This window comes from Podarcis tiliguerta (genome assembly GCF_965153285.1).
Source record: "Podarcis tiliguerta genome assembly, chromosome: Z".
NCBI classification, from domain to species: Eukaryota; Metazoa; Chordata; class Lepidosauria; order Squamata; family Lacertidae; genus Podarcis; species Podarcis tiliguerta.
The window spans coordinates 4351799-4371074 of record NC_139553.1 but is presented as its reverse complement, the minus strand read 5'-3'; the positions used below and the strand labels follow the sequence as shown (position 1 = coordinate 4371074).

Here is a 19276-nt window from a genome sequence, read left to right as displayed (position 1 = left end):
CCACCCTCAACTCCTTGAAGGCATAGAGGAGGTCATACTGAACAGATTAGAACAATTCAGCTCACATGCATTCTTTCATACCTGCTTCCACTGACGATAGGTGGAGAACTCCTGGGAAGGAATCAAAAGGCTCAGTCTGAAGATGGGCTTCAGATTCTCAGGAAGCCCCTTCGACTCAAAGTACTCAAACTCTGCCTGGGACTCGCCGAAGGTCGGCACATAGAGGCACAAGCAAAGCATTTCCCCCAGCTGTGCTCAGGCTCTCTTGTAAACCACCCAATTCCGCTCCTTTCTCGTTTCTCGTGCTTGAGAGGAAATGCCGGCAAGACTCATGACACATGCCTATGAGCTGTCCTTGCTGTGCTGTGATTGGCTGCCCGAGCCCTGCCCTTCTGCTTAAAAGGGAAGCTTGTGTCTCTCAAGCCCTTCCCAGCCACCCTGGATTCCTGACAAGTGCGTGTGAGGCAGCTCCAGATTGCTCAATCCCTGCTTTCCCCTAACGTCACTTTCCCCGGCAGCCTAGATTAACCCTCTGCAGCCTCTTCTAGGCTTCAGAGCTGCTCTAGACGGGGCTATGTGACAGTTCTACTTTACTGGTATGAAAAAGAGTGAAAGCCCTATGCAAAAGACACTCAGGACACCCAAACTGTTATCTGTACATCAATTCGTATGGGAAGGGCTAATAGGGGACAATGTTTTAAAGGGCGGGCGGAAGAAGAGAAGAGAACCGATGATTCCACACTGAAGCAAATCTGATCCTGATTTAAGACAAAACACTTTGGGACACTACCAGGTCATTAATGCAGCAGCAACAAAAATACAACAAAGCCATCAGGCATTTCAAATGCCACCTGAACCCCACTAAGGGTGAAGCCTGACGGGTTTCCTGTGGGAAGGAGTTCCTCATAAGCAGATGCCACCACTATATAATAATAATAATTTATTATGTGTACCCCGCCCATCTGGCTGGGCTTCCCCAGCCATTCTGGGCTGCTTCCATCAAAGATTAAAAATACATTAAAATGTCACACATTAAAAGCTTCCCTGAAAACAACTAAAAAACAACCCAGCACCCAGCTTGTGTACCAGCCCCAGCTCCTCTCTGCTGTGGTAAGGTGTGAAAGGTAAGCTCAACAGGATATGCTATGCCACCTTCTGTGATGGCTGTATGAAACAAGTGGCTTGCGTGTTTCAGCTTTCTAAAGAGGAAGGGAAAAGAACCACTAGGTGAGAATGAGCAACTCATTCAACTGCTGTACATGTTTGCACTGAAGTATACTGCAGGCAGCATTGGGTACCTTGCAGTGGCCAGTGTTCTACCCAAAAAAATTAATTCATTTTATAAACAATATTCTGATTTAATATTCAATGGGAGGGGGGATCAGGCAAAAGAGGTGTGTTTTGTTACTCACACTGTTGTGAATACCACGGAGAAATTAGGATGTTACACCCACAAATTAACATTACACACAAACGTTTGCATACCATAGTTCTAGCGTCAGGCTCAATTCACTGACATGGTCAGGACTTTTTTTCAGCAGGAAATCAGTGGGTGCTATTGCCATTCTAAAAGAATGAGGCAGAAAGAGGTGAGTTCCTCTTTTTCTAGAAAAATAGTACTGAACATGGTTAATTTCCCGTTTTGCAGCCATTCACTTTGAACTGTGGGGGAAGCAAGGAGGATTCTGGAGATAGTGTTCACAGACAGGAACCAGCTGCTAGCTATGGAATTACAATTGCTGAACTCTGATCCTTGAGCTGCCTTACAAGACTGTGGGATGGGACAGTAGCTGAGCAGTATAGCCCATGTGCTGCGTGCAGAAGTGCCAAGCCCAACCCTTGGCATCTCTAGTTAAAGGCCAACTCAGGTGCCAGGGCTGGAATAAACTCTTCTGCCCGAGATCTTTGAAAGCTGCTACATGTCAGCATGTACATAATACTGAGCTTGATAGACAAGCAGTTTGAGTTAGTGTCCTGGTTTACATGTCACTTTGAAGCACAGTTAAGCTGAACTGTGGTTTAAAGATGCATGTGCAGTGTGCTTGTGCACAGGACTGAAACCATGCCTGTTTTGCTCCCCCTCCCAACCACACAGCTGAGAACCAAGCCATGATTTGGCTTAGCCCTATGTCCAAAGTCAGGGACGCGGGTGGCGCTGTGGGTTAAACCACAGAGCCTAGGACTTGCCGATCAGAAGGTCAGGATTCGAATCCCCACGACAGGGTGAGCTCCCATTGCTCGGTCCCTGCTCCTGCCCACCTAGCAGTTCAAAAGCACGTTAAAGTGCAAGTAGATAAATAGGTACTGCTTTGGCGGGAAGGTAAACGGCGTTTCCGTGCACTGCTCTGGTTTGCCAGAAGCGGCTTAGTCATGCTGGCCACATGACTTGGAAGCTGTACACCGGCTCCCTCGGCCAATAAAGCGAGATGAGCGCCGCAACCCCAGAGTCGGCCACAACTGGACCTAATGGTCAGGGGTCCCTTTACCTTTACCTTTATGTCCAAAGTCAGGTAGATGGCTTATCTCTCTCCAAACATACAAGCTGTAACCAAGACCTTTTCTTTGGGGAAAATGGATCCTACTTTTGTTACATAAAGTTTAGTTAGAAGGGATCCTCAGGGTCATCTAATCCACCCCCTTGCAATGAAGGAATCTCAACTAAAGCATCCATGACAGATGGACATCAAACCTCTGCTTAAACCCATTTTTAAGGCTGAAAGCAGGAAGTAGTACTGTAACAAAACTGTACTACTAAACTGAACAAAGCCTCAGAGGCAGAATTAAACTGTGTCTGGCAGAATTATCTCATGAATGCAAATTATACCATAAAGGTGGAATATTACATTGTGGGAAAACTACACTGTAATAAATCCTGACAAAATAAAGTTTAATTATGTCTCCACAACTTGTACGTTCAACTAGTAAGCAGTTTAATTATAGATGAAAAATAGGAAAAGCATTTCCACCTAATTTGTCCGTTTAGAGCCCTTTTATCACTCCACCAGTTGTGCCCTTTCATGTCTGTTACCTAACATGGATTAACCTTCTCTCCCCCCTCCACCTCTGACGTCTATTCTCCATAGCAAACAGGATCTTGTCTCAAAATTCCAGATCCTCTTAGAGATCAGCAGCAAGCTGCGCAAGAGGGGGGAAAAGCAACCCGAACTTCACCTCACTTCTGCCAACCAACGTCCAAGTGCTTTCACCCAAGTGAACTCAAAGCGCTGCCACTTTCTGGTGTTACGTCTGCCAACTAGGTGAACAGAGCTAAACCCAAGACAAATATTTTAGTTGTGATAGCTAGAAATCTAAAGCTTGGGTATAAGCCCAGCCCCCCAGGGACCAGAGACGTCACTTTTTAGTCCAAACTGAAGCACATGCAAGTTGCTTATGACAGTTTCGTACATTTTTTTTTACAAAGTAATCTACCTCTACCTGGAAACTGGTAACCATAGTTGGAACGTGGAAAAAGTCGTAAGGGAGTTTCACTGTTCCTGTAGCACTAATGGGCTATACCAATAATGTGACAGATCAAACTATGCAGTGATGGGTTAAAACTCCCCAACTGGGTCACAGCCCAACCTACAGCAAGTCACACCAGCACTGGCTTCACACAAATAAGATGGTAAAAAAGTTAAAAAACGAGTGCCAAATCTGAAAAGGTTCAGACATCTTGTGCAATAGACAGTTTCGACTTGGGGCTGTAAAGTCCTTGGATTCTGTTGCCTACCCAGCTATGAAACTCACTGGGTGACCTTGACTTTGAGACAGTAACTATTTCGACAACCTACACCACAGGATTGTTCTGACTGGACCCAAGAGACCCAATGCACCACCCTGAGCTGCCTGGAGAAATGGTGGAATATTACACAATATTATCCATTCAAATATAACAAGGGATTTTTGCTGCTTTTTAAGGCCATGCACACTCAAGTTCCATTTAGCTCTAAATGGTTTTTGAGAAATTTGCAATTATGGCAGTTCCAGTTACCCTTTGGTATGACTGGTGTGCTGTTCACTTTATAAATATTTTCCACTGATTTGAGTTTTTGTATTTATAAATGCTTTCATTTTGTACCGTCACCCCCATGGCGATGTTCCCTCATATGAACACTCAACCAGCACCAGGATTGACACGCATAGTTATCGCAAGCTGCTCTTCTCACACCAGGTGCCAGTACCACTCTTGACTCAGTCCCACTAAATTATATCCCTGTTTCATTTTACAAAACCTTCCTTCTCCAAAATAGCCTGATTCTGACCATCAACATTTGGCATCCCTGGAATGGAATGTTGCAATTCCATGCCGGCAAATATGGTGGCCTCCACTGGTCATGTTGGGCGGGACTGGCTGAGCACAGCAACATTCAGAGTGCACTGGCCATTCCTACTTGCTATGCCACAGAGACTGAAATCCTACAGAGAGTAAAGATGCCAATTTAGGATTCTGCTCACAAAACAGACCCCAGAAAATGTTTGGGTGGCCATTTCAGGTGCATCTTTGTGTGATTATCAGGCTCACAGTCAGAAACTTTGTAGTGAGGTAACATAAGGATTCAGTGTGACATTTTGCTTTCCCCATATTTACATACCTACCTAATTTATGTAGCTGCCCCATAACAGAAGTACTGTAGGAAGCCTATGTGGTGTAGTAGTTAAAGAGTGTCAGACTAGGACCTAGGAGATCTGGGTTAAGCCTTCACTCCATCATGAAGCTCACTGGGTGACCATGGGCCAGTTACAACCTCTTAACCTACCTCACAGGGTTGTTTTAGGGATTAACTTAGGACTGGGGTGAATCATGTACTCTTTGGAGAAAAGGGTAGGATTTAAATGCAATAAGTAAGCTCTTCTGCTTACCCACTTAAGAAAGCTGGAGGGGCAGCCAGATGGAGATGTCAGTTGTCTACCTGGCATCCAGAGATCTCTGTGTGGTTGCAGTTGGACCCACGCCAGTTGCAAAATGCACCTGGCTAATTTTGAACCGTGTGCATGCAGAATTCTATACACTTCTGTCATTGTCCTTACTCATCTTCTTTCTAAACTAAAAAGCCCCAAATGTTGTATCCTTTCTACATAGGTGAAAGCCCAGTGGTAGAGAGAACCTGCTTGGTACGCATTAGGTCCCAAGACCAATCCTTAGCTTCTCTGGGTAGGGCTGGGAAAGCACCCTGTCAGAAATCCTGGAGAGCAGCTGCCTGTCAGTGCGCACAACACTCAGCAACAAAACCAATGGCCTGGGCTCAGAGTAAGTCAGCTTCATATGTTGGGCTCTAACTCAGTGGTAGAGCATCTGCTTTGCATGCAGATGGGCCCCAAGTTAAATCTCTGAAATCTCCAGGATAAAGCTGTGAATGCCATCTGTCCAAAACGTTGGAGAGCTGCTGCCAATCTGTGTAGACAATACTGACGTAGATCGACCAATGGTTTGACAGTATAAGACAGCTTCCCATGTTTCTACAAGGGAACTGATCCAACCCCTTAATAATTTTGGCCGAAGCCACTTGTGCCTCTTGTCTAGATTCAATGCTGGGTCAAGCAGACCTCTCCCACCCCTGACCGCTGTTACAGGGTACAGTTGCCACATCAGGGACTGTAGGAACTAACAGTACAAAAAGAAATACATTATTTGACACCTCAGTCAAAAAACAGTTGCATAAATCAAAGCTTCAAATTGGTTGACAAAGAGAAAATTTTTCATGAGAAAGGAACAACTCGACTCCAAAACTGACCTTTTTTAACTGCCAGCACACTGGTGGGGATTTGGACATGATGGTTTTGTGCCAATATATCATGTGCCAATGTATCATGTGCTCATCACAATTTCACCCGTAGGAAAGAACAGTCTATTCCACAGGTCATCTTTGTCACAAAACTTGCCCAACAGAAAGGATAAACAAAGCCATCCCTTGCTGGACTTTGAAACTGGCCTTACTTAACTACATAATGTTTATTTGTACTTGGGTCATCAAATAATCCTTGCCCAACCAAATGCCCTCTTATATATTTTTTACAACTACCACTACCATCATCCCCAGCCAACATGGAGGACCTCAGGTTGGGAAAGCATGCTCTAAAGCAGTGGTACCCAATTAGTTAAGTACTGTGGACCTCTTTTACCCCTTCAAATTCAAGCCATGGATCTCCTACTTTTGAAAAGTTTGATATCTCTATGGGGGGCTTTGTTATGTGAATGATGCTACGAACCCCCTGGGTTCAGTGTTCGAAATTAGCCAGTCACTAGTCGCTTCTTGTGACTCAGGATCGCCCCCTTGCGACCAAGTGGAGGTTTCCTATCACAAGGTTTGTGACTAAAATCTCTGCCACAGGACAGCAAGGGAAATGTCACTGACTGAGCAAAAGCTGTTATCAGACAGTGGTGGGAGTGGGACCCAAGTCCTACCTGCAAGTAACACATGAACCGTGCTATAAAAGAAGGAGGAATCAAGATAATACTGCCTAGGATTTTTATGACAGTAAGAGCTATTTGGCAGTGGATCAGATACCCTCGGGAGGTGGTGGACTCTCCTTCCTTGGAGGTTTTTAAGCAGAGATTAGATGGTCATCTGCCATGGGAGATTCCTGCATTGCAGGGGCTGGACTAGATGACCCTTGGGGTCCCTTCCAACTCTACGACTCTATAATTTTATGTACAGTTTTCCTCACTCCTAAAGTAAGATATCTATTATTTCATTCTGCTTACAAACCACTAATAACAATAGTTCTTCAGGTGGTGTACAAGGTAACAGTGACAAACTTAAAAATTATATAAAACACCAATTATAATGCTATAGAAACACAACTGTAATTTAGTCAAAACTAAAACAAAGTAGAGAAGTAAAATACTGCAGCACTAAGCTATAAGAGGAAGCAATTTTAAAAACCACACAGCTAAAATGCTAAATCACAACACAGTACTAATAACTAAAGGGCCAGAGCTGAAAACGCCCTTTCACTCATAAACACCTTCCCCTACCTAATTTGGCAATGGCATTCAGAAGCAATGTTAGAAAATCAGACATATAAGCAAAGTGCCAAATGGCTCCTTAAACCAAGGTTACAGTCAACTACATGGAATGTCTAGTTGCCATTTTTGAACAAGACAGCTCTAAAGTCTTGTTTTCAAATGATGCATTGACTGTGATTGGTTATCAATTAAAACTCTGGCTAGTTCAGATGACGACCTTCAGAAGCTTAAGAACTCTGAGAAAAGAAAAGTCACTTGATCCAGGGACATTCCACATACATATTGGCCTATTCCTACCTCTTTTTCTTAATGGTGACACAGACCATTCATAACGTGAGAATATTCTTCACAGTTGTGAGCAGGGCAGTGGGATTGGGTAAGTGAAGACAAGCTACAACAATTAACTGTAATGTTTTTTACTGCTCCTGCTCAGGCTGCACAGAAAAAGCAAAATTCATTCTGATCATGCAGATAAAATATAACTGGTAGAATTCTACAGGATGCAGTATTAGTGTGTAAAAACAAGATCCAATGTAACCGTGGTTTAAGGAGCTATTTGGCACCTAACCTATGTATCTGAGTTTCAAACACTGTCCTCAGGCAAGCAGATGGTGGAGATGTCAGGCACTATCCTGGTACCCAGGCATCTTCACTTGGTTGCAAGAGGATAACCAGGTGCAAAATGTGCCTGGCACCTGCCATCATGGTATTAAGGAAGTCTCAAATAGACTGGTACCTTGAGTTGCATACGCTTCAGGTTACAGACGCTTCAGGTTACAGACTCCACTAACCCAGAAATAGTACCTCGGGTTAAGAACTTTGCTTCAGGCTGAAGTGGCAGCGGGAGGCCCCATTAGCTAAAGTGGTGCTTCAGGTTAAGAACAGTTTCAGGTTAAGAACTGACCTCCAGAACGAATTAAGTACTTTACCTGAGGTACCCCTGTAATGATTTCAAAGCAAGGGAAGCTACGATGTGTGAAGAGGTACGCCTTCAGGTATCAAGGTCCCAAAATGTTAAACAAACTTGGTGATGTGAACCATGTAGAGTTTTATAGCAAATAAATGTTACTATATTTCTTATTTGAGGGTAGTATTTTTATGTTGTCTCTGAAAGAGCAATGGAAGCCAAGAATATACAGTGGTACCTCTGGTTACGAACTTAATTCGTCCCGGAGGTCCGTTCTTAATCTGAGGTACCACTTTAGCTAATGGGACCTCCTGCTGCTGCCAGTGCGCGATTTCTGTTCTTATCCTGGGGTAAAGTTCTTAACCTGAGGTGCTACTTCCGGGTTAGCGGAGTCTATAACCCAAAGTGTTTGTAACCCGAGGTACCACTGTAGTCCCTGAATCTTTGAAGCCTTTAACCGATGGCTTCTTTGCTTGACTCCTTTCTCAACCCCCTCCTCCCTAGTTAAGTTTTCTTGTAGAGAGCGCACAGTTCCTCTCTAAGTGCAAGCTGAGACGCCAACATAGCTAACGTATCCAGGGGAACAAGAGCAACAGACGGGACTTTTTCCCCAGTCTAACATTACACTAGCAGCATTCATTTCATTTTATCCAGAAAGTGGAATAAAAGAAAGCATGTTTATTGTCACCCACTGTACATTACTGTTAAATTTCTTGTATAGTTTTAGTGTAGTAACTTTATTATTGGACATTAGATTTGATGAAAAGGCATAACATAAGTAAAAAACATACACATAGTGTGTTAACAGTAATGTACAGTGGGTTGCGGGGAGAGAGTGCAAATACTAAAGTTTGTGCAAACTGGTTTTATTACTTGGTGCCTAAAACTTAACAAGGAAGGCTGATGGAGCTGGCTAAGGAGGGCATTCTGAAATCTGAGTGTTGCAATAGAAGAGGCTCTGCTTGCAATATCCTCCTGCTTTCTAAAGACTCCAGAATTTCATATGGAAGCAGGGACTTTGTTTTCCAGCCAAAAATGTGACTTTCCAAGCCTGACATTGTCAAAGAACGACCTTCAAGAAGGTCCAATAGTAACCAAGAGCATTTGTGCCACTCACAAAAAAATGTTTCCCCAGCCCATAACAAAGATCTAGTGTGCTTAATGATAGTTCGAGAAAGAATAATCTGGAACAGTGGCTTGTTTGCTTGAAAAATTAATGAAGGCTCTACCCTACAGGAAAAGATAATTTCAATGGAAAAGATGCCAGGAATAGCTTTCAGAATGATAAAGTCTGGATGTAAAGATTTTACATTTTTTTCAATTTGCATTTTTTTCAAGGAAGCATCCAAGTTTAAAGACCAGCAACACTGCCAATTTCTGCCCTTGCTGGATCCTGAACCAGAGTTTTCAAAACCACAAGTCTGCTAATATATAAATTATCCTATCATGTAAACTAACAAATCTAAGCAATAAATTACTGGCTGTGGGGTTAGATCATTTCACATTTATTTTAAAGGTGTTTTTTTAAAAAAAATATGATTGCTTCAGTTCTATCCCCTGCAAGTGACAATTTTAAAATCGCATAGACTATAGAGGAAAGTTATCTGTGGTCCTCCAGCTTTTGTGTAAGACGTTTAGCACCCCTCACCCTTGAAAGGCAGGTTCCCATATCAAGAAATAAAAGGTTCACATTATCACACACACACACTCTCTCTCCAAATAACATTCTACAGTACAAAGAGATGAACATTTGAAAGTCTACAATGAAGTCAACTCTTAACTTGAATACAATATCAGGTTTTTGTAGCCAAACACAATTCAACTAAAGTGCCAGTATCATGCTCTCTCAAAGCTTCGTAATTTGTTCCACAATTATTGTAATGAGTGCCTCTAAAGATAAAACAAAGCCAGAAGCTTCAAATCCCATTTATTTTGTAAAACACAACCATAAATGTGTTTGAACACTGCCTGGAGATTTTAAATATTAAGCAGTTTAGAAATACTTTTAAACAAACAAGCACAGTAAAATAAATTATGCACCAAATTTAAATCCCAGTTTCTATCAAAATAACTTCTGCCACTCCATAATATAGATTATTCACCTATGTAATATAATCTTTCAGCGCTTCCACAAACAAACATTTCAAGAGGCAAACTACTGGTATTCACTATTTCTCTTTTCCTCCAACCGCGCAACCAAGTCTTAGCATCCCACATCCTTTATCTTTTACAGCCACATCGCATTCACACACACCTGTCTAGGCTAGTGAAAGTCATTCCCACAGGGAAGGATGGTGGTGAATAAAAGCAACAATACCTGTGTGAAATGCTCTGCGGGTCCAACTACCAATAGAATAGTTGGTCTCCTTTCAGTGGGATTGGTCTCTTTGTTGAGTGGTTTCCCCAGCATCTTTGGTCCCTGGTCCCCAGGGCGGGGAGCTGGAGATTCCTTTGCCTCATTCTCCTTTCCTTCAGCAGGGCCTTGACATGCAGCCCTCGAAAAAAGGGAAGATAAAACCTGCCAGAGGGACTGCAGCATCACTTATCCTTCAACTAGAGCCCTGGTAAAGAAGTCACTGCAGACAGCGATTTAAAAAAGTAAATGCACTACCAAGTATCCTCTTAAGGGAACCGCATCGCGGCAGTGCTTCAAATACAGCAACGCCAGAAGGGTTGCAGCCGCTTCCTGCCTTCAAAATTGCTGTACTGCTGTCGTGTCTGGCGTCACAAGCAGTTTACTCTAATAGACAATGAAAGAGAAAAGCACAAGTCTCCTAGCATGAAGCAAAGATGCTAGACATTACAGAAAGCCTGAACAAAAGAATGCAAAGGCACTGCTCTTAGAAAGCTTGGATAACAGATCCTTTCACTCTAGACAGCTGTAGCGATTTAACCTGTGCTTCTAGCTCATCCAATACACATCAAAGGAACAGAAGCCCTGAGCATCCAGCCTGCATTCTCACTGCAGCAGTGCTCAGCCAATCACTGTTTCTAACACTAGCATGTTCATTATTCAAACCAGCAATCTTGAGCCAATCAGGGAAGCGTGTGACTGGACAGTCTATTGCATACAGGCAGACAATTCTGCATAGAGTGCTGACTATAACCTCAAATATGAGGTTGCTTGACCTGGCTAACAATTGAGGGGGGGCAGCATTATAAACAGGGAAAGGCAGAGCTGAAAAAAACACATTCAAAAGATGCTCCAGCACCTGAGTCATGACCCAGACAAGAATCTTGGAAACAGAGTAAGGAATTCCTTGTCCTTTTCAAACCATGCCTACATTCTACGTCAGCTAAATCATTGTTCTTTAGGGGCCTTTGTAGGAACTAAGGTGACCTCATCTAACAAAAAGCTAGAAACTCCCATAAGGCGTATTATATCAACTTTGCCACCTGTTTAATTAATACACTGCGACAGATTACACCCAATGTTTATGCCCAATATCTTACCTTAGTCTAACGATTAAAAAAAACCCCAGGAAGCTAGATAATACTTGTCAAGGGGATAAGGGCCAAACTAGATACAGTCATACCTCATGTTACGTTTGCTTCAGGTTGCGTGTTTTCAGGTTGCGTCTTGCGGCGACCCGGAAGTACCGGAAAGGGTTACTTCCGGGTTTCACCGCTCGCGCAGACGTGCAAAATGACATCACACGCATGCGCAAAGCAGCGAATCGCGACCCGTGCATGCACAGACATGGGTTGCGTTCCTTTCAGGTTGCAAACGGGGCTCCGGAACAGATCCGGTTCGCAACCAGAGGTACCACTGTATTCAATTTAAATACAAATTTATGTAGTAATGGCATAGGTACCTAAAGGAGATGCCCAATGCTTCTTCTGCCCATAGCTCACTTTCTGCCATCTGATCCCACAAATGATCTTTCTACAGTTAAACTCACTTCTAGTACCAGATCCTGGCTAGGAAAAACAGTGCCCGGACGAAGATGGCAGGGAACTGAGCTAAGGGTGTGGAGAAAAGCATTCTATACTCCTCACCCATGAATGAGCCTTTTTTGCTCTACAAATCATATCCCCATTTTATATGTGATGTTTAAAACAAAGCAAAACATGGACTTGCTCCTATAATGTCCAGCCTGGCACTAGGGAAGCAGAAACCAGACTGAGTCATGATTGAGAGTTTCTATGCCTAATTACAGAAGCCTAACATGACCTCTTTGCATTGTTTCGACATCTAAATTGGGCAATGCCGCCCTCATTATGCTTGCCACACATTTCACAGACATATTTCAAGCTGAAAGTCTGGAGCTGGCTCTATTTTAACAGTTTTGTTCCTTGGAGTCTAGAATTGCTAACATAGCTTTTCATTTAGGATTTGGTTAAGAGTTGCTGCACTTTTGCAGAGTATGTAAATAATGTGTGGAGAAGTTGCTTTTTTCTTAGAGCTATAGCTGCAGAACACCTGGAACTAGTGTGATGTACGGATTAGAGCTTGGACCAGGTAGTACAAAAATCAAATTCCAGCTGAGTCACAAGCTTACTAGGTAACTTTGGATAAGTCCCTCTCAGCCTAACCTACTACACAGGATTGTTGCAAGGATGAAAATGGGAGTGGCAACTATGTTTGCCACCTTTGAGGTATTTGGAGGAAGGATGGGGTTAAAGTAATATTTGCATGACAGTATAGTTATTTGCATGAAAAAATGTGTACAATCCTGCTGAGAGGGGTGCTATAGCTTTCTATTTATTTTTCTTGCTAAGTTCACTTTTTTACAAAAATATTAGTAATATCTAAGTTTTACTCAACAAACTTTGGCGAGAGCAATCTCACCAAAATCAATAGAAGCAAGTTAGTCATGTTCATTCATTTTAATGCATCTACTCTTGAATGGATACAACTCTTCATTTTGTTTTCTCATGCAAGCCTGCAAGATGCTCCATACTAAATCCCATCATACTTACTTGCACTGAGCCTTTGAAATTGAGCAATGTAAAACTCCAAATATATTTACTGTATTTTTCGCACCATACGGCGCACCTGACCATAGGGCGCACCTAGTTTTTAGAGGAGGAAAACACACTCAAAAATATTCTGAATCAAATGTTGCACTAAACTATTTAAAGCAGCAAAGCGGGCGGCTCCTGTCCGCTTTGCTGCTTTAAATCGAGCCTCAGAGGAGGGTAGGAAGGGGAACCATGGCTTATCTAAGTCCAGTTAATAATGCTGAGCCTGATTTATGGCCATTGAGATTAGCCTGGCCATCTCAGTGGAAATCTGGGGAGGCTGAGGTGGACTTTCCAGTGGTCAAAGTGTGGTTGTGTCTTCCTGCCTGGCATCTATTTCCTGCCCTCTTTCCCCCCTGCACCCCCGCACCCTGCTTCGAGGGAAGGAAGCTGAGCCATGGATCCTCTGCTCGCAACTGCAGTGGATTCCCTCCACTTTGAAGCAGGAAGTGGGAGAGGAGCTGCTTACACCAGCTCTTTAAAGGGGATGCACAGCTTCTCCTGGCTTTTCTGGGAGGTGGGAGAAGGGACTGATGCAGCCAGTCAGTCCCTTCTCCCTCCTGGGGAAAAGCCCGCAAGAGCGCACGAAGCTTGTGTGCGGCTCTTGGGGGCTTTTCCCGCCTGCCTCCCCCCTGTATTCGCTCCATAGGACCCACACACATTTTCCCTTGCTTTTTAGGAGGGAAAAAGTGTGTCCTATGGTGCAAAAAATACGGTAAGTAGCAGTAGGGACTACACAATTCACCCCACTGTGAATTTCAAACAGCTGTACTCTGGACTGTGTGAAAGACAAGTCTACAAGGAAAGAGGTGATTTGTCATATCCAGATTTGTATCAGATAGCCAAAGCACAGAATTAAACAGAGGACTTTGCTCAAATATTTGAAGTTAAGTGTGGCAGTGTAGATGATGACGATTTACTGAATTTATATACCGCCCTATGCCTGGGAGTCTCAGAGTGGTTTACAGAATATTACTTTTGTGCAGCTAACAAAAGCTGGCCAGCAATTTAGGCCACAGATATCCTAAGAATATTGTTAGCTTGAATGATTGCTTGTTACATTATACACCTCAGCATCATAGGGGGAAATTCCATTTTTAGGGAAGAGATACATTCCATTTCAAGAACAGGATAGCGCTGGTGGTTCAGAAGGAGACAAAGGAGACAAACCCTGACTCCGGTACAGACACATGGTGAAATAGCAAGTGTTTCCCAAACCATTAAGACCATCCACACAGTAAGCCCAATTATATTTTTGTATGCCTTAACAACAGGAATGTTTAAGTAATAACAACTTGATAACAAGGGTGTTATCAAGCAATTTTCACTAGTACAGCTTCCCAAAGAATTCAGGAAGGCATACCAAACTTCAGTTTCAACAACCCTTTATCTAAAGCAATGTTTCTCAACCTTGGGTCCCCAGCTGCTGTGGGAATATAACTCTGATCGTCCCTGACCACTGGTCATGCTAGCTAGGGCTGATGAGAGTTGTAGTCCAATTACAGCAGGACTTGTTTCCCAAGTTTGAGAAAAACTGATCTAAATATACACACACACACACACATATACATATATACATATATATATATATATGTTTTTTTAACATATCATTTTCAACAGTAATTAAACATACTTTTACATCTTATTCAAATTTTTGACTTCCATCAATCCTGTCTGAAAATTTTCCAATCTAATCTCTCAGTATGCATTTCTTATCTTCCCTATTACATTTCAAACTCATAACAATATCTCTAACTTTTTCTACTTTGCAACACTTCATATATTTCTCCTTACAGAACTTCTTGTAGTCCTACTAGCGTAATTTGTTGATTACAGTTGCTCTTCAAATAATTCATCGACTTCTTCCAATCTTCTGTAAATCTCTGGTCCCGCAGGTTTCGAATCCTTCCTGTCATTTTGTCCAATTCTGCATAGTCCATTAATTTCGTCTGCCATTCTTCTTTTGTCAGAATTTCTTCTTGTTTCCATTTCTGGGCTAACAATACTCTTGCCGCAGTTGTTGAAAAACTGATCTAAATCAACCTCCTAGCACCTGCACCTCTTCCAGGTGCAGTTACCGTGGTGTTCCCACTTGACAGGAACAAGAAAGCACACATCCATTACCTAAACACAACCCTGTGTCCAGTTCTCCCACTACACACTTCTCCTATGTAGAGGGTCATGCCAAGGCAAGGGAGTCACTTCATCATCCATTTGGTACATGCTCCCCTTTCCACAGCAATGTGATACAAGGGAGTGACATGAGAGAGAAATAAAGGATGAGTGGAAGACCAGCATGAGAGGGTGCCACCCAGCTTCCAAACTTTATTTTCTCAACTCAGTGAGACCTACTTCTGATGAAAGATGCATAGGATTTGCTATTAGAGGGCCAGGGTATCAAAGCTGGAAACATCCCCAACCTGAACGAGTCACTGCCTACAAACTCACTGAATGCCTTACATAGCCTTTTCAACTGACAGTTCCAGGAAGAAACATTTACTGTAGTGTATCGCTACAGACACTCCTTCCAAATCTCAGGCCTTTCTTCTATCCATCTTCTCTGCTAGGGCAGAGATTATACCGCTTGGGCAAGGCCCACACTACTATCATGTTTTCAGAATCGCTTGGAGCACTGTTGATATTGATATAGGGAAAATAGGGGTGATTGGCTTTTGCTGCCCAACTCCCCAAGGGACTGAGCCCCCTAAGTCTATGATCAGTCAGAGATGAATTGATAGAGGCAGGATGCAGTGAAAGCAAGGCAGATCTTTATTTTTCTGTTGCAACAGAGTTCCCTCCCCTCCTAGCAAGGAGGCAAGAGAGGCCCAGAACCAAGAAGAAAATCTCTTTTAAGGATTTGCATTTTGGCGTAGAAAAGCAGGACATCCCCTCTACAAACAGTTAGAAATTATATCACACATAAGGTGGGATTACTGTGGCCCAGGAAGCCAACGTGTGATATTACTGAGGATTTAGCACGTTTTACATAGTTTCAGACAGTTTACACAAAACAATAGCATTTGGTAAGACAATCAGGATGCCCGTCAGACATCCCTCAATGCAGAGCATATGACAATTGATACAAAGGAGGTTCATAGATATAGAAGAGGAATCCCTTCATGAACTTCCCCTGATTGCTATCTGTTCCCCTGACTGCTATCTGTTCTCAGGCAAGGAGGATTCAGGAGGCAGGGGAAATATTTAGAGTCTTTAGGAGAGACAAGATGGCTTTTGGACTGCTCTCCTATACTATTTTAGACATATGGTTTATATACTTATGTATGTGTGCTTACTTTGTGCAATTATCAACATTTATTCTATATTTGAGACCTTAGAATTCCTATAACATTATTCAGGCAGGAGTTTTTTGTAAAAAATATTTTAATGTTTAAATGTACAGAGTCATGAAAAAACCTTAACATACTTTCAAAAGATAGCTGTCTTAACTGGAGAAGCTAGAAGCATAGAAAACAAGCGGCAAAGGATAAAGAATGGCTGCTGACTAGGTAATTCCAATTTGTTCTCAAGTAATTCAATATGAGAAACAGCAGCCAAAGCAGCCCTGTCTCCCTAGGTGACTCTGCAATGACTCATCGGGTGTCAAGTCCAAGTGCCAAGTAAAGGATCTGCTGGTGGCTGCAGATAAGCTGTCATGGGATTCTGCACAAGAGCTTCCGGTCTCAGTTCACAAGAAGGTGATTTGCATGTTGCAGTGGAACTTCAAGTCACTTGCCTTTCCTCACTTACATTTCTGTTCATCAATAGTGATGCCTCCTATAAATAACACTATTAAATAACATTGAGGACCACTCCCAAGTTATTTACCGCTACCTTGGTTACTCAAACCTCTTTCTGCAGTATGAAGCCGTACAGAGCAGACACAGGTTGACAATATCTGAGAGCTAGGCTAATCAGAGAAGAACTCTGGAGAGTATGTTCAGGTAATAGAAAAGCAGCCCTATGTTCCATACTGATTACAGTCTCTGCTTCCTGCTCAACAGGAAATTAAACCTGACATGCAATATCAGGTTGAATCAATAGTGTCAAAATTATACAAGACTATTAAAACAGCCATATCACATTTAGGTGAGATTTCCCATTAAAGTCACTGAGATAAGTAACAGAATATAGACAGAATATAGTGATATTTATCTCACAGTAAAAACTTCCAGACCATCACTTACAATTTTACAAGTTGCATGGGGTATTGCTGGAGGTGCAGGTGACAAAGGATTTGGAGGAAGAGGCAGGCTTGGTGATCACAAATAACACCTAACTACCACAAATAGACAAAATATATGGACAACTGAGGCTATGATCCAGGTCAAAAATATCAGCTGGAAAGGTATCCAACTCTCTCATAATAATCCCAGGCAGTTCATTATTTTTTCCATGGATGTGGGTCACACCCACCTACCCAATTCACACCATTTATGTAGTACAGTAGTCTGTTATATGGCATCTCAAATGTCACAGTAACACCCAGTGAGAAGAGAAACATTTATCCATAAATTTAAGAATGAAGGTTGAATATATGCAGTTAATCTGTCCGAGAGTGATAGTTTATAAGAGATAACTTGTAATCAACTGAAGACAGTAGTTCTGAACACAGTTGCAAAGTTTTGAACAGGAACTCCAAACAAACACCAGACACTGTAGCCTGTGGTGCAAATGAGCGGCCCTTGGAACATGTGAAGATGTCAAGTAGTAGAGGTCACAAGCAGGAATCTAGACTGCCGATACATGAGAAGACAAGTGAGAGAGGAGTTGCCACAGTCTGTGAGAAAAGAGATGAAAGTAGAGATGAGGATTCTGAACAAGGACAGACGAAAGAAGGTCATACCAATAAAAGGGTGAAAGCGAGAAGAACATTTACTGGTACAAATTTAGTGGACAGTCAGAATGTTTATGGCACACATCATGCTTACAGACAGCAGAAATGTAAGAGCATTTCCATGTATTGAGGCTACCTTTGTATTGAGGCTACGTGTATCACTGTTTGATCATTGTGAAAGAAAACTTAAAAGCAGTACAGTGGTACATCTGGTTACGAACGGGATCCATTCCGGAGGCCCAGCCATATCCCGAAATCTTCATAACTGGAGGCACATGTTCTGCACATGCGTGAGGTGCGCAGAGGCACTTCTGCGCATGCGGCAAACCCACTTCCAGGTTTGCTACGTTTGCAACCCGAAAGTTACATTACCCAAAGGTAACGTAAGCCAAGGGTCCACTGTATTTGAAACAAAAGTTGCAAATCTAAATATTCTAGCCAATCTAATTATTATTCATATTGTGAATCAGCTGAGGCATCATTTTTGAGAAATAAGGCTTTCAAATGTTTCAGGCATTTTATTATTATTATTATTTTACAAGTTCTCCAAAATTATATACCCATCAGTACATTCAGCAGCAAATGCAAACTTTTAGAATGTAGTGTTGGGAATCTAATATAAGATGCACACACAGTGGAATTGAAGATCTTGCTCGCAGTATCACTTAGAGTAATGCCCAAATATTTTGCTGTTGTAGAATAAAGAGGCTCAGCAAACAGCTCTGGACAAAGTTATACAGTCATACCTCGGATTACAGATGCTTCAGGTTGCGCGTTTTCGGATTGAGCACCACACCGAACCCAGAATTACCAGAACGGGTTACTTCCAGGTTTCAGCACTCGCACAGAAAGACTAAATCACGCTTTGCGCATAAGCGCCGAATTGTGACCCGCGCATGCGCAGCCCTGCAGGTTGCGAATGTGCCTCCCTCACGGATCACGGTCGCAACCCGAGCGTCCACTGTACACAGAATAATAAGTTCCAGCTTGTAGAAGGCTTTTCAGAGAGATATATACAATGTATTACCATTGCACCAAATACCGAAGACACAACACACAGAACTAGCTGACATACATTAATCACATGGTCATGGCTCAGCCATTACCACAGCAACAGGCTCATTGTGCCTTGCAGATTACCTCACCCATGGGGCAATTTATGTTCACGAAGGAAATTAACCCCTTCCTACGTCTAGCTATTCCAACATGCAATTTCAGATTTATTGTTAATTTGGGTTGAAAAAGGATAGGTGTCAGTCAAAGTAATTAAAAAACAAGCAAGCTACCTATGTCAGAATATGTTTTCTTTTAATCTAGCACTGACATCTCATATTAGTCAAACCCTTCCTGAATGATGTGGGGCAGGAAAATGTCCAACTGTTTAAAATTAAGTATATTCTAAGCAGAATAGGATAACCCCCCCCCAAAAAAAACCTTTTCATCCAGTAGTTCTCATGAACAAATTTCATTTAATCAAGTGGCTCTATGCTCCTATGACACTTTTACTCAGTGGCTTCAATCGAGTACTCCCTGCTCCCTATCTATCGACCAGAAACTGTCCCACTAGCTGGCATACCCTTGCAGGATGAAGCATCCACTCAAA

At 42.5% G+C, this 19276-nt stretch overlaps 1 protein-coding gene and 1 long non-coding RNA gene across 7 annotated transcripts in view; both read right to left on the bottom strand.

Moving 5' to 3' along the window:
* Positions 1–19276, bottom strand: part of SLC25A25 (solute carrier family 25 member 25) — a 39897-nt gene that overhangs the window by 14549 nt on the left and 6072 nt on the right. The window contains exon 1 of one of the 6 annotated variants that reach the window (XM_083423105.1): positions 10192–10849. The exons of 2 other annotated variants lie outside the window; for them this stretch is intronic. In XM_083423105.1, coding sequence (XP_083279231.1) covers positions 10192–10413 — 222 coding nt within the window. In that variant the 5' untranslated portion in view covers positions 10414–10849. Of the gene's footprint in view, positions 1–81; positions 409–10191; positions 10850–19276 lie in introns of those variants that run through there. 3 more of the 6 variants (XM_083423102.1, XM_083423104.1, XM_083423103.1) reach the window with 3 other exon arrangements.
* LOC310669359 lies at positions 15586–18688 on the bottom strand. The gene is made up of 2 exons (XR_014507137.1): positions 18420–18688; positions 15586–17616 (listed from the first exon to the last, which is right to left on the bottom strand). It is a non-coding gene; the product is annotated as an uncharacterized lncRNA (long non-coding RNA).